The sequence below is a fragment of the Thamnophis elegans genome, chromosome 12 (assembly GCF_009769535.1).
Source record: "Thamnophis elegans isolate rThaEle1 chromosome 12, rThaEle1.pri, whole genome shotgun sequence".
Lineage (NCBI taxonomy): Eukaryota > Metazoa > Chordata > Lepidosauria > Squamata > Colubridae > Thamnophis > Thamnophis elegans.
This window is the reverse complement of record NC_045552.1, coordinates 22,130,401-22,146,180: the sequence shown is the minus strand read 5'-3', so window position 1 is coordinate 22,146,180 and position 15,780 is coordinate 22,130,401. Positions and strand designations below refer to the sequence as shown.

Genomic DNA, 15,780 nt, shown 5'->3' with positions numbered 1-15,780 from the left:
ACCATGTTTTTCCTGAGCCAAAGTGAATTCCTTTGATGTGCAAAAACTAGCCCTCCCAGGAGCAATCAAACAAAACAGGGCTTATTCAGGAGTCCCTGATTAAAGTTGAAAGTATTGAGAAACAAATCCAGTTGCGAAAGTAGAAGATGCAACATATTTTAAGGATGTCTGTGTTTTTTCAAATCTAATAAAAAATCTTTATTATTTGATCTGTTGCTTTTCGATTCATCATATATATTGAATGTGTATATCTTTTGTGTCTGTACAAAGGTTTCATCCTGAATAAAATGCATTGTGCTTTGCCTGAAATTCTTGAGGGGGTGTTTGGGGAAAAAACACTTTGCATGGTTCTTTCCAGCTCTAGGCCAGGTTGGGTGCCTGAGTTTTATAAGCAAGACTCAAATTTCAAAGTATGATGAAATTCTGGGGGAAAAAGTGTAAGTATCTATGCAAGATATAAATAATGGCAATTGGGTCTGGAAATACAGAAACAAGCCAATTTTGCTTTAAACAACTAGAAGTGAGAAGATGGTCAGTCCATTTTTCTATACCTCAAAGCCAGATGCTTCTCCGCCTATCACTCTTCAAAGCAGGGGTGACAAACACAAGGCCTGCAATTTGGTCGGATCTGGCCCACAGGCCGTCCTGGAAAATATAAGGGGTCAGCCTGTGTCACTTCGACCCGGTCTATCCAATGAAGGAAACATGCCAGTAGTTTGGGGAGTGGCGTCAAACTGGTCACACCCACCCTGTCACCCATGCCCACCTGCCCCCCCCCCCCGTCAACCACAGCCCTGATGTGGTCCTCAATGAAATTGAGTTTGCACCCCTGCTCCAAAGGAAGCTTTCCAGATGGGATTAATTTTATCTTTTTTTTGGTCCCTTGCAAAAGATCAGATAGGAATAAAAGCTCAACATAACTTTCTTCAAGTATAACTTTCTGCAATTTGTGAGGAATGCTGGATGCTGCAGTCCAGCAACAATTAGAAGGTCAGCACCTACAAGTTAATTAAAAATATGCCCAATTAGAATACAGGTTTAGATATTCTTTTCAAATGTAATGCTTGTAATAATGTAGTAATTGTGGAATGACCCAACACGAGAGCAGCAACTAAAACCAGAAAAAAAGCTTCATGCTTCAGAAATTATTTTTAAACATACAAATTTGACTAAATGTGAATGTATTAAAATTTATTGGGTTGCAACCTTATTTTGACATGAGTTTGTCACTCAAATAGACACTGCACATTTAGAATTCTAATATTGCGAAATCACCCTTTTCTGTCAACTTGATTTAATAATACATTATTTCAACATCTTTATAAAAATTTGGACTTCACCATTTCATCACCGAGTAATGTGTGTTAGCATTTTGGTCCTTTGGATATTGTGATCAGAAAACACTTACGTTCATTTAATATAAAACCATATCCTACCTGCTATTAAATACCCAGCAATGAGTGATCATTGGGAAAGTATAGTAACAGACCCATTCACAACAATATATGATCGAATTACTCTGAACTCAGACATCACAGTGCATACTGAACAATTTATTATTAATACATTTTTTTTACATAAGGTTATTCAAAAAAAATGACAAAATAGCAGAAATTAATGGGCAACACACATGTGGATTAAGGCAACAGGCCAAAATGATACTTGCAATAGGCTCAAAGCTTCCATGACTCTGGAAAAAAAATTAGTGGAGCTGAGTTCATTTCTCCCAAGGGGAAGAAAATTGGCATTATGGGCATGGAGAAACATGGCTGAGCAGTAGGTAGATATACTTGCAGGCCACGACATTTACACTTGCTAAACGGTGGCATAATCATAAACAAAAGTAGGCTGCTTCACCAGAAATCCAAAAGTTTTCTGTTTTCTATGCTTAAGCATTTGCCAATGGCCCAAAGAATGAATTGGTCTCTTTTATAATTCAGTATTGCGCTGACAGAATCTGTTTCATCTTAACTGATGGCTGAATACAAAGATGTCCCAGAATGCCGAAAATTGATATTATATGGGCTTAGAACACAGGTAGTCCTTGACTTACGATCACAATTGAGCCCACAATTTCTGTTGTTGAGTGAGAAATTTGTGAAGCAGGTTTTACCCCATTTTGCGACTTTTCTTGCCACAGTTGTTAAGTGAATCATGATAGTTGTTATATCAGCAACACACTTAAGAGAATGTGGCTTCCCCATTGCCTTTGTTTGCCAGAAGGTCGCAAAAGGAGATCACATGAAAAATACCCCCCCCCCCTCCGGGACACTGCAACTGTCATAAAGATGAACCAGTTGTTAAGCACTGAAATGCCAATCATGGGGATGCTGCAATGGTCATAAGCCACTTTTTTCAGTGCTGTTGTAACTTTGAACGGTCACTAAATGAACTCTTGTAAGTCAAAGACTAACTGTACATTTTCCTTTGCCCTGGTAGCCTGTCCAAATAATCCTGGTTTGTAAAAGGGCAATTTCAACAAGACCAACCCCCAGCCTAGCTAAATTTCCGGCAAAAAAAATAAATTACAGCATAAACACACAACACTGATGGCCAATAATCTAAACAAAATAGAAGTCAAGATTTTTCTTGAAAAATATGCTCCTGATATCAAGATTGTTACTGGTTTGATTCGATTTTGAGGCATTTACAAGTAACTTTTAGAGTGTGACCACAATGTTGTTAACGGTTATTTCTGCAGAATTACACTGCTACTGAGATGCTTGGTATTAATTACTTCCCCATTAGTAGAAACCTCAAAAGTAAACAGTATTGGAAAAGTTTTTAAAAAAAGAGATAATGTCTCAGGGTTAATAGGCATACTCAGCACGAAAAGGCAATTTTTTTTGCCATATTATATCTGCTACTGCAATCATTAGAATAATTAAAAAAAACACTAAGTAAAAGCTGGAATTTCCAAAATTTTACCCGCTTTGAGGTACACAAAACTTCAGGAGTGTATCTGTTTACCCCCAATTTCACCATTGATGACTTTTGAAGTGACTTCCAGAGCTTACAGTACCTTGAGCTAACCTATCCTAAAATCTCTAAAGTATAATCCACACAGTGGAGGTTTAATCATCTAACAGTACCATTCCTTTTCCCAAACATTGTATGGTCCATGGTTATTTGGTCCTGGTTTAAGGGAAAACGCCATGTAGTGCCAAGCACCACGAGGGATATTATGAAGAACTTGGCATGTTTTCACTGAACATTTTGATTCTGCTGCCCCCCCTCCCACCCGCATATACAACTTTGGGAACAACAAAAATTCATCTACAGCACCATCTTCTAAAAAGGCACTTTGAGGACTGTTTTGCTTTCAATAAACCGACCGCTTCAAGATGGCGGAACTATCCTGCAAGGAAACAGGTCTTCGGAGTGATCTATAGGCCAGAGGTAATTCAGACATAGTTCTCATATGGATATGAACTAGCAGTACACTGGACAAACATCTCCTTTCTGTAAACTTTTTTTTTATTTACCTCCTATAGAAGTGGCTCTTCAATTTAGTTTAGTTTTTCCAAAGCTCTCCCACTCCATCTGTAAGCCTCGGTGATCTGCTCAGCAGATTCCCACCGGTTACTTAGTTCTAACTTCAGTATTATCAGCAAAACCAAGACCTCAGCATATCTAAGGAGAAGTGATAACAGAGGACCCCGAGTTATCCCTGTTTCATTTTTATCTGACGGTGGCATTTTATCTTTAGGTATTATTCATAAATACATATTAGTATATCTGCAAGTAGTCCAGGAGCTAATTGTCCAACTTTGCAGAAACGTTTAAGGTACACATTGCATATCTAAAAAGTAACTTGTGCCTAGTGCTTGACTTGGAATTTTTATACAGACCAGCCATTATTTGCATCAATCCAGCAAACACACACATGCTAACTGCTTATGGACAGGAAGCAGAAGTTATGGCAGGATTAGGTCCTGCCCTGAAACACCTCCCCTCCTGCATACAAACAGCTAGCCCTATTATCAATGTCAATTTAAAGTGCCATATTTGGAAAACTGAAGATGATAAACAAGAGCGCTTGGGGTTCGGATTGGGTTTACACAGATTAGAAATATAGCTTTCACATCAACGCGCACAAAAAATTAATTTCTAAAGCGACTTGTGGAAAAGACAACATAATCATAAAAAAGCAGTCCCCAGAAGAAAGTTACAAGGAGTTAAAGTTAAAATCTTATCCAATGCCTCATCCCTAAACACAAGAAACACAAGTTGTCCTCAACCTATGACCACAATTGGGACCAGAATTTAAATTGCTAATCAAGGCAGTTGTTAAGTGAATCACTGCAGTTAAGCGAATCTTAAGCAAATCCAACTTCCCCCATTTACCTGGGAAGATCACAAACAATGATCACATGTCTCTGACACTACAATTGCCATGAATGCATGCCTGTTGCCAAGTGCCTGAATTTTGATTATGGAAATGCTGAGATGATTATAAGTGCGAGGACCGGTCATAAGTTACTTTTTTCAGTGCTTCCCCCCCCCCCCCTTCCTCAGTGCCGTTGTAACTTTGAGCAGTTGCTAAATGAATGGCGGCAAGTTGAGGATTACCTGCATATTTATTACCTAGGCATTTATATTGCTCCAGTCAAACCATCTCCGAGCAGCGTAGATTTCCTCTATATAATATTTCATTAAAAAAAACACAAAAAAGAACAGTCTTCTCAACTTGCTTCCACAAGCTGGCCCTATGTCCTTTGGACAAATCAGCATTCCAGGATTCCCTTCGGAACCAGACTTCCCATTCTCATTGGAAAAGGAAATAGAGCTGTCTTTTATCTCTATTCCTAAGGAGGCTTGCCCCTCCTCAAGAAAGCTTATCCTCGGGACCCCTTTTAGGTTAACTGTGCTAGTCTAGAGTTAGAACTAGTAAATCCTGGATCTTATTGGACAGACAAGATTCTATACTGAGTAAGCAGTCTAAAAACTATACCCCCAGTTCCTAACCCCAACCCTAAAGTTAACCAACATCTTAAATTGCATCTGGAAAGTGACCGCAAACCAGGGAGTAACACCTTCAATAGATTTTAACATAGGCAAACCACGCTGTGTCTAATTATTACTCAATTGCCGCGTGGTAGATGGGCCTCAAGAGCAGCTCAGGTAGCTCCAATAGTTCTGAGAGAACTCTTGTTCCATATCCAATTGCAAGTAACACACAAGATGAAGTTAGGCAACATCTCTCCTGGCCACTGCTTCTAACTGCTCGTTGAGTAGAAGCCATGATTTCAAGGAACCACCCAAACTGAAAACCTGCTATCCTATATTGCTACACACTACTTCCAGAATCTGTTGGTTTCTCAATCAGCAGCCACTAATTTTTTTATGGGATAATGTCTAAGCCCATTTCTTTCTATTCAGATCTTAAAACCATCTAGGAACTAAGACAGAACCTCAACAGCACTGTGGGTAAATCTATTTTAAGTATTCTCTGGATATTGGATATTTCACCCAGTATTGATAGGTGATTCACCCACAGCTTCCTATAGATATGAAAAGAGAACTGAGCAGCGTAGTTCCCCACAGCTTAGGACCTGAATACTAAGCCTCCACTCCAAATCAACTGAACCAGCCAGAAGTTTATTACACCGTGCCCCCTACTCCTAACCTTCAAAGGAGATTGTGATGTTGCCGCCTCCTTCCCTAGTATCAGATCATCAAGGACCATCAGTGCAGTCTCTGTTCCATCCCCCGCCCTCTGCCCCATCTCCTGAACACAAACAAAAGAAGGAACATTGACTCCCCACCAATAGTTACACTATAGTGAGGTCAAATAATGGCTTTCCAAGGAGAAGTGGAAGTGAATGTATCCTTGAAAGATGGGGTGATGCCACTTCCTTTGGAAAGACAATGGTGCTCTTCTCCCAAGGATGAACTAGCCTTTACTCATACTTATTTCCGTGGTAGCCTTCACCAAATGAATTCAGCCCACAAGTGGCATCACAGAAGAGCTAGTCCACTTCTTTGGGATCAACAGGGTTGAACTGGCCCCAGATAACTTCACAAGACAATCTCCAAGTCATCGCTACTGGACATGGCCACTTGACACCAACCTTGACAAAATGTGATTTTTAACCTTCCAGATGCCTTGCAAATTCATCATAGCAGCCTACTAACTGATCATCCAGCCCATTTTCCCTTAAAAGACCCAGGGAATCTTAAAATAAGATTGCTGGAAGGAAACCACAGATTTGATAAGCACAGAGTATAGCTACGCTGTAGGTTTGAACCTAACCTGATAGCCGTGTTGATTCAGAACTGCTCCTCATTGCTTTTCAGTATTGTTCCAGGCATCTCTTCTGCTGCTTCATCTCCCAGAGGTACTCAACATTTCAGAGAAACCTACTAGATCAGCAGAGAAACTGTTGAGGCACAATCCCATCAAGGATCACTGCTACTGCCTTGTTCTAAAGATTGGCAGTGCAGTACCCCCTACCAGGTCAGCACAACGACCTCCCAAGTCCCTGAGGAAGTCCTCAAACATCCTCTGGAAACCAAGCAGATCCACCAGATCCACAGGGGTGATGATCCACAGAACAGGGACATACAAAAATAAAGACAAAGAACATCTTGAAACAGTTTCACTTGTAATTTTAATGCATTTTTTCAGGAAACTGTCTTGAGATGCAATCTAATAAAATAGACTTTAGCTGCATGAAATGCAAAAAAAAACAAAAAAAAAAAAACCCCACATTTGTTTCAAGCCTACAATAAACCCACACATTTTTTGAGTTTTGCCCAACCGTTTCAGGTCAGCCACAGTCAACAGAACCAAATCCCAAAATGCTTGGGTTACTATGGATTTGGGATGAAATTAACCAATTTTGTTGTATTTAAGTACAATGACAATAAAGATTATACTTATACTTAAATGGAATCTAGACAGGGCAAGTAGAGCATAGCTGGTGTGCATTATTCCCTCTTGTCCTTGGTCCCTCAGCAGGTCTCCCATCCCCACGTCCCCCCCCCCTTTGTGTCCCTCATCTCTCCATTGCAGGCTCTGTCTAGAATGGCCTATTTTACTGGCCTGAACTGTCCCCCAATCTTTTAATGCCCTCCCCTTCACCACTTTTTTAAATGAGCTGGGCTTTTCCTGTTCTTCCCTCTTACACACACTTCTGTCTGAATCAGCCCTGTTTCAGTCCACCCTCCATTCAGCCTCTTAGGATGGCTGCCCATCTTAAAACACAACTCTGGGAGGCTCAAGCAAAACAGTCCCATCTTGCTATGTGCAGAAACTAAAACACCTCAAATATGCATGCTTCAAGTTTGGACACAGACCACCCAAACCAGCTGATCCAGGTGCCCCTAAGGTGTTAGTAATATTATTCATCTACGTGGTTTTTTCTTCAATCACTCAACTTCACACAACCACCTATTTATCTCAAATTCCATGCCCAAAAGATCCTACAGAATGGAGCTTTAGGATGGATGTCTTTTGGTAGTACATCATTCAGTAACTCATGTTTAGGTAATATCATACTTGGCTGATGTGATCCTTTCTGCTTCTGACTTTTGGTCATCAGAAGGAAGGAAGGAAGGAAGGATCCCTTCTCATGCAGCCAAACTGGAATAAATGGACACTTTGCATGACCAATTGACCTATGGTACAGAGAGAAAACCCCTGTCCCCTATAGCATATTTCCTTAGCTATATTTTCTTGGTGGACCTTCCTTCTCAAGTATCTGGGTTGGGTTTGGGGAGAGGACAGGAGACAGAGGCACTTGCATATACAGGAAGGATCCACAGGATTCTAGAGCCACCATTTTCGGCAAAAAAATATGCATACTAAAAACAAAAGCCAAATAATGGATGTTGAAGACACTTACCCCTATGCTCCCAGTTGTACACAGATTGAACAGGCAGCTCTAAGACTCTATAGGCTAAGATTTCCATGAAAGCACATTAAATTCAAGAAAACTTTTAAAACTAAGAACATGTACAAAAATAAGTCCATATACTCCTGTGAAAAATATACTGGAAACTGTCACCACAGATGAGGTACCATTTATTCCCCACCCACCCACCCAGCTCCATTGCAACGTCAAAAAATATCTTAAATCTTTTAAAAACAAAAGAAAAATATCTGTCTGTTTTATAATCTTGGTTAAAACAGCACCCCTTGTTATATCATACCATTACAAAACAGAAAATCAGAATCTCACATCTTAAACACAAGCCTGAATTCCTGCTTTTCTCTGGCCTCATGCAGTCATTGTCCACCTCCGTTTAAATAAATATAGCAGCTATAGTATTGTAAGAAGTGTGGCACCCAATGCCAATACATTGATATTGTACTATGAATGTTTATCGGCACTTTACAAAGATAGTTTCACAACTCTAATGTTGCCAGGTTTGGTTCTTAAATTAACAGATCCTCTCCACATGAAAACCATTTCACTGCTTTAGCACTCTGCATGAATTGAAAAGATGCTTTCCCGGTAGCCTTTGACTTGGCAGGAAGGAGGAAACTTACAGGCAAGGTTTGCAAATTAATCTGCTTAGCAGTGGGAACACAGTAAGAAATACATATCATACTGCATCAAAATGTAAACAAGTTTTTTTTCAAAGGAAGCAAAACTCAAGTGTCTAAAATAACCTTTTAAAAGGGCTTCTAAAAAGCTAAGTTGGAAAATAGTTTAGGGCATGAATTCCCACTGAAGTGGCAATCCCTAAAACAGAAAAAAAAAGTTTAAAGTAAGCGTATATGAAAACATGCTATCGCTTTACCATACATTCACCCAGAACAATACAACTGTGAGGTCCTTGGTGTCCTCTGAGCTTGGCTGTTTCCTTGCAGATGTTTCATGAACCAACTAGGTAACATAGTCAGTGCTAGAGAGGGAGGGAACTAGATGTGATCTAGTTGCATCATGAAATGTCTGCAAGGAAACAACCAAGCTCAGAAAGCACTAAGGGCCCCACAGTTCAACCCTGAACTCCAGGGGTCCTCTTCTGTTGGTATAATAAAACTTACATTGAACTCCAGTGAGGTTGGACAGCCTGGGTTGATAAATGGGGCATGTTTTCTTTTGGACAAAGAGATAGACAAATGTGAAGGCATCTCCCAAAGCCTGAATTTCATAGGTTCTTCCCTGTGCTGACCTTCCCTGGAGTCATGCTGAGAATGCAAAGGTAAGCGCAGTAGGTAACACATCCTCAGCTAGGACACTTTTCAGGCCTGGGGTTTACTTGTACGTCAACTGAGCTGCTTCCCTAATCAAAATGATTTCAAGTGCATTCGTATTGTGCCCCTTTCCTGTGAGTTGGAATAAACTCTGCTAGACCAGATACATAGTAAATGCTCTTTGAGACACCATCCTACAGAAACCCAAACCTATCCTTTAAAACATGGCAGAAGGTTAAAGGATCGTGACTGGGGGAGCAAAATGGGCTCAGAATAATCGGCTCTCCATACAAGAGATTGGCAAAGAATGGGTTCTTTTAAACGCAACATGGAGGTCAGTAAACATTCTTCAACCAGTCAAATGGTTTTCACGTGGAGAGTGCTTGGTTTGTTTCAGCAGGGCTGGGTTATTTAACAATGCCCAGAGGAACCATCTGCAGTACGCATCTCTGCATATATAATATAAAACCAGTGCAAATAAAGCAGACAAAAATGCAGTTCACGTGTTTACAAAGTGCAAAACGTTTCCCCAAACCCTGCCATTGAGTCAAAAAGTTCACCTCCGACAATAAAATACTTTGCTTCGGATGTCAAGTGGAATGAAACAGAGAGAGGCCCACCTACCAGATTCACATCTAGTGATCTCGTTTCTAAAACGTATCCCACTAAACAAAATAGCATGCTCAATTTCAAAACAAAAAGCCTACACAATAAAAAAAATAGCTTCTTAAAGACTCCCTCCCACCCACCTGCATTTTAGGCTTGGCCTGATTTCATTGGGACAAGAGCTGAACTTCTGTAAAAGGCTTTGCTGTAGAAGGAAAATACTCATAAAATAAAGGTTCAGCAAACAGAAGTCCTGTATTACAAGGCAGCATTAAACGCTAGAGACAAAGAGCAGCACGAAGGAGCTTGCCTTTTTGATTTAAATAATAATAATACTCCCCTATTGTAAGGCTTTCCTTTCAAAATTGAGGGCTAATTTTGTCTATTTAAAACATACGCCCATTTTTCCATCATGAAAGGTGTAAAATGCTGCTGCAGCAAAAATGGACAGATTATTATTATTTTTTCCTTTAACAGCTTATTGCACTAAAAAGATAGCAAAAACTGGTTGTCAGTCCCTTAAACAAAATAGTTATGTCTCTAAACATAAAAAAACAGGTTGCTGATACACCCACTTAAATTAAAGCATTGTTATTTGTCTAATAAATATAAAAGAGAGGGGGGAAGTACTCATATAGATATGCACGGTCACATTAAAGTGAGAGGAAGCCACTCAACTCATCTGTCTCCTTTTTAAAAAAAATACCAAACAAAAATAACTCTCTACTTCATCACGACGTGCCACCTAGAGAAACGAAGGAACATATGATGTCGCCAGAAGCTCGGAAGATACAGGTAACAACACACAAGAGGGAAAATTAGCTGAAACCTCTGGACAAGCAGAAAGCAACATCATTATTAATCTGGCCAGCTTGTGTCAGTACTTCTGGGAGAAAAGTACATGGCGAATTTAGTTCCATGATGGAAAGCAAATGGAGTGGTGCGACTCCCAAGCTATGCAGACAGACATGAAAGGCAGCAGTTGGCTAAACTACACAGGGAAGTATTAAGTGCAAGTACGCACACTCTTTCCCACAATAGTGATGGGGCCCGTTCAAGCAAAGTAACACTTGTTCTGCTTGCATTCAAGCAGAGACAACCACGGAGGGGGAGCCAGATGCCACCCCCGCAAGGGTACAAAACAGACAAAAACACTTTTGCACACCCACCAACCCACTCCCACCTCAACATCACTTGCATTGCTCCTATAAGTTTTAATACCCTTTGTGTTGTTGTTGTGGGTTGTTTTTTTTTTTTTTTTTTTTTTTTTGCAGAAAGAGTTGTGCTGCTGAGCAACTTGAGGTAAAGGCATAAAAAGGATTAGACTACTCCTCCCTCCCTCCCAACCCCCCAAAAGAAACACAGAGATCCAAACGCACAAAGGAAAAGAGGATGACAACAGCACTTCCCATAGGAAGCTGCTCCGAAAGCAGTTGGCTGGTTTCGTATTGCATAATAAGTGGCGTGTTCTTGGTGAAGTAAACAATCTTCCTTGCATCAGGACAAGGATAAGGCCTGCTCCCCGTTCCCACAAAAACAGAAATCAGCTACAGCAAGGCAGAGCTGCTCCCTCCCCCATTCACCAATTGCTCTGGAAACATACACTGTATGTGACTTAATTCTACAGTTCTTTCTTTCGTGAACAGGTTCCATCTCATTTTTTTTAATATATATATCTATCTATCTCTATTTTATATTTAGCTAAGCAAAGTACATGGTGCGTAAGGTGTCTTGGTGAATCTGTACAGCCTTCGCGAGGGCTTGGGGATCTCTTCCGTTGCTCTGTCCAGAAACATGGCTTCCTTCGGCACTGTAGGAAGAGGAAAAAGGGAAGAGAGGATGAATACATTCCTGAGGCTCTGCAAGGCACCAGTTCTGCTCTCTTTCCTCTTGGGTTTCTCAATGAACAAGTTCTGGAATCAAATATCTCTAATATTTTGTCAAACAGACTTTAGATCCAGTGGCCAGCAAAAATAACATTTTTTATCCAATATCCCTTTTACTTCCCCCAAGTTGTCAAAGGTGGCATTTTAATATTAGAATTATTGATAGGTAGGTTAACAAATGCAAAATAAATCCCTAGAACCAGAGTTCTAAGTAATTCCTTGGGCTATATCTAATGTTTATCAAATTCTGTATCTAAGGTGGTTCTTTGCAGACATGGTGGGAAAACTTTTCATACTGTTGATATGAAGTGTAACATGGTGTTAACTATGTAACATGGTGTTAACTATGTAACACTAGCAATGTAAGTGTAACACCAGCAATGTGCTTTCCTTCCTCCCTACATTTACATGCATACACAATGCCTGTTTATGTATGTTGCAGATCTGTGCAAATACCTTGTGTTTGAAGGATCTGAAGCTTAAAACCAACTGTTCTGAACTTACATGAGTTTACAATGTGCAAACTTTACAAAAATGTTCTAATCTTGAAATGCCCCACTTTAAATAAACCTGACTTCAAGGCTGGGGCAGCACTGAAATAGTTCAAGGGAGACGAGAAGATGGCCTTTCAAAAGGGTTAGATGGAACCTGAAATGAATTTCAGAGTTACAAGTCTGCTATAATCTATAATTAATCATTTAATCCAGACTTCTTGTCATGAAAAAATAGTGTAATAGATGAAAGACCATGAGGGATCCTATGCATGCACACTGTGGAATGCCCCATGCTGGATGGGGAAATCTGGGAGTTGAAATCCACCCATCTTAAAGTTGCCAAGGTTGGTAAACATTGGTATATGGAAAACCTAATCTCTATTTCAGTACGGATTTCCCAAAGCCCACAGAACCCAACTAAAAGAATGTGCAATGAAGCTGAGCGACTTCTATCCCAAGAAATCCTTTAAAAAAGCCAATGTTGCTCAGAAAATTCTGGAAAACAGAACCAACCTTTGGCTTTTAGGTAGACAGTTTGCTGAGGGAGCAAGACAAGCATTCATTCTCACCTGTCATGTTCTTTGTCCACAAGGTGGTATCTTGCTCTGAATGCTACCAGGTGAGCATAATAAGCTGGTGCAGGTATAGACACAGATCGTGTGCAGCGTACATAGGTGTGGCAGAGCTGGTAAGTTAGCAGCTGAAGTTCATCTGCAGTGAAACAATTGTCATCCCACAAGACATGATAGTGTGAGGGGCGGCTGGTACCCTAAGAGAAAGAAAACACGACAGTATTCAACATTAATTTTTGACATCATATTTCTGTAACTATGTTTCTCAATCTCAGCAACTTTAAGCTGAGTGGACTTCAACTCACAAAATTTCCCTAGCCAGCAGAGTTGACGTCCAGATATCATAAAGTTGTCACGGTTATGGTTGAGGTACACTATTGTGTAGCATTCCAAAAGTGGAAAACTGTTTTTTAAATTTATTAGGACAGACATGGCAATTATAAATGATTCCGAGCCATCTGAGAAAGGGTTCTCATGATATATTTTAGCTGCTGTGATGCAGTCTGGGTCTCTTCTCATAAACTGGAACTTAAAAGAAGACTCAACAACTATCTAGAGCAGTGGTCCTCAACCTGTGGGTCGGGACCTCTTTGGGGGTCGAATGACCCTTTCACAGGGGTTGCCTAAGACCATCGGAAAACACCTATTTTCGATGGTCTTAGGAACCGAGACACCAATTTTATGGTTGGGAGTCACCACAACATGAGAAACTGTATTAAAGGGTCGCGGCATTGGGAAGGTTGAGAATCACTGATCTAAAGGGAAAGGTTTCCCCCTGCCCAGTCATTTCTGACTCTAGGGCCTTGTGTTCATCTCCACTTCTTAGTCAAAAGGAGCCAGTGTTGTCCGAAGATATTTCCATGGTCATGTGTCCAGAGTAACTATATGCCAAGATGCACGGAAAGCTGTTCAAAATCTATCTGCATCTCTAAGAAATGAAGGTGGTTTATTCTGTCTGTTATTTCAGAATAACCATTTAAGTAAAAACTTAAGACAACTGGATAGAGATACACGTGTTATGTTGAAATAACTATCTTTTTTCTTAGCGTTATTAGAGAATAGATTCCATTAGAGATCATCACTCTAGATAAGAGAAAGCTTCTGTTTTACAGCAAATCGAGGTTTTAATAGTTATTCTAATAAATGAATATGTATTTTTAAAAAGAACTATGATAAATTAGTAATTTTGCTTTAGGTCAGTCTTTGCTGATTTAATTTTTCTCAATCAAAAACTGGACAAATGTGATTTTGTTTTCATCTACTCAGTGACACCAAATTTGGATAGGCATGACCAGAAGCACTGGTCCAGGAACTGAATGCTTCATTTTTCACCTGTATTCCTGCATGGCTACAGAGGTAAAAATCAAATTCGTAAGGATGCGTGATATCCGTATCTACTGTTGTTCCAGCAGGGATGTTTCCACTTCTTCCAACCTGGAACATAAGTAAATTAAATATTAAATTAAAATGTGTTTTTTTAAAAAAAAAATAGGTATATTTCTCAATTCTTGATTCTAATGTCCACACTGCACAAAATCTCTTGAGAAGCATTAAGCCTTCCATGTAGCAGTCAGTTTTTAATGCACATTTTGTTTTTTAAAAAGTCAAACTTTAAGCTAACTCAAAGCTATTGATAAATTAATCATACAAACCAAAGAACTTCAGCTACATCCAGAGGTACCTGAGCCACCCACTAGCCAATGCTAGTTGGCAATTTGGGGTCCTGCATTTCCAATACAGATTGGGAAAAGATAACTTGAAGATGAGGGGCTAAAACCTTTTAACAGAACCTAACCAGGAAGCCTCTGCCAGAAATCCAGAAATCTTATTCCTGTCATTATTACAGTGTCTTTGATCCTTCCTCCCCCCCTCCAAGGATATATGGTAACAGCAATTATCTACTTTATACATCTGCTGCAAGAATGGCAACCAGTATGAAATGCTGCAAAGACTCAACTACTCTGTATCTGTACTAAGAATGACAACTACAATTCTTGTTTGGGGGGGGGGGGGAAACTGCTTGGAAATAGGACAAGTCTTACCCTTTCTGTCCTATCAGCACAAAACAGCCTCGTATGATGCCTCTTCTGAACCACGATGTATGTTATGCCAGGCTGATAGTCTTTTTCCAAGCTGATACAAGCCTCTCTAATTGCCAGCAGCTCATAATACAACACCTACACAGGAGGAATAAAAGGCTTGGCTCACTCGAACAGCGATAAGCATGGGAACGTAAATCAGATTTCTGTTCTGACAAACAAACACACAACATTTGTCATTTTTCAGCCACAACAAATTTAAATGGCACTATTATTCAACTTGGCAACTTTCAGATAGGTGGACTTTAACACCCATCTGAAAGTTGCCAAGTGTGAAAAACACTAAGCTAGCAGAGAACAGGATTAAACTTTCTGTGTTATAACTGGAACTTTAAAAACTTTTCTGCATATTATCCTTTTTACGTGTTTACCCCACCTTTTCCCCTCAAGGGTGAAATGCATACAGGATTACCATTTCATCCATGTGAAATACCGTATTTTTCAGACTATAAGACGCAACGGTGTATAAGATGCACCAAGATTTCAAAGAGGTAAGTCAGAAAAAACAGATTTTGTCCTCCCTGGTCCCCAGGAGCACCCTGCACTCAGCAGGGCTCGGGGAAGGCAAAAGTGCCCCCGTTTTTTGCCCCTTTTTCACCAAAATGGGGGCATTTTTCCATTCTCCCCAGCCCTGCTGAAGCCTGCAGAGTGCTTCTGCCGGGGGGGGGGGAGGCAAAAATGCCCTCGTTTTGTGGAAAATGGCCTGTTTTCGGGAGGTCAAAAATAGCTCTATTCGGTGTATAAAATGCACCAACGTTTCCACGCTTTTTTTTGGGGGGGGGGGGGAGGAAGGTGCATCTTATACTCCGAAAAATACAGTATTGGGTTAAAGGATAGGGACAGATCCGAAGTCACCCAGCGAGATTCATGCTCAAGTGGGACTTGAACCTGGGTCTTCTTGGATTCAATCCAAACATTTATAGCAAAGCAAATGGTAAAGATTTTCAAAAGGAAGTGATCCATGATCAATGGAAG

The 15,780-nt window shown here is 40.2% G+C and overlaps 1 protein-coding gene across 2 annotated transcripts in view; it reads right to left on the bottom strand.

The window, feature by feature from the left end:
* Positions 1-10,992: 10,992 nt before the first annotated feature.
* LOC116515853 (protein argonaute-3) overlaps positions 10,993-15,780 on the bottom strand; it is a 60,317-nt gene continuing 55,529 nt past the window's right edge. Inside the window, exons 16-19 of one of the 2 annotated variants that reach the window (XM_032228131.1) lie at positions 14,749-14,883; positions 14,039-14,140; positions 12,704-12,903; positions 10,993-11,564 (exon numbers count right to left, since the gene is read on the bottom strand). In XM_032228131.1, the coding sequence (XP_032084022.1) occupies positions 11,456-11,564; positions 12,704-12,903; positions 14,039-14,140; positions 14,749-14,883 (546 nt within the window). In that variant the 3' untranslated portion in view covers positions 10,993-11,455. Of the gene's footprint in view, positions 11,565-12,703; positions 12,904-14,038; positions 14,141-14,748; positions 14,952-15,780 lie in introns of those variants that run through there. The other variant, XR_004256280.1, reaches the window with a different exon arrangement.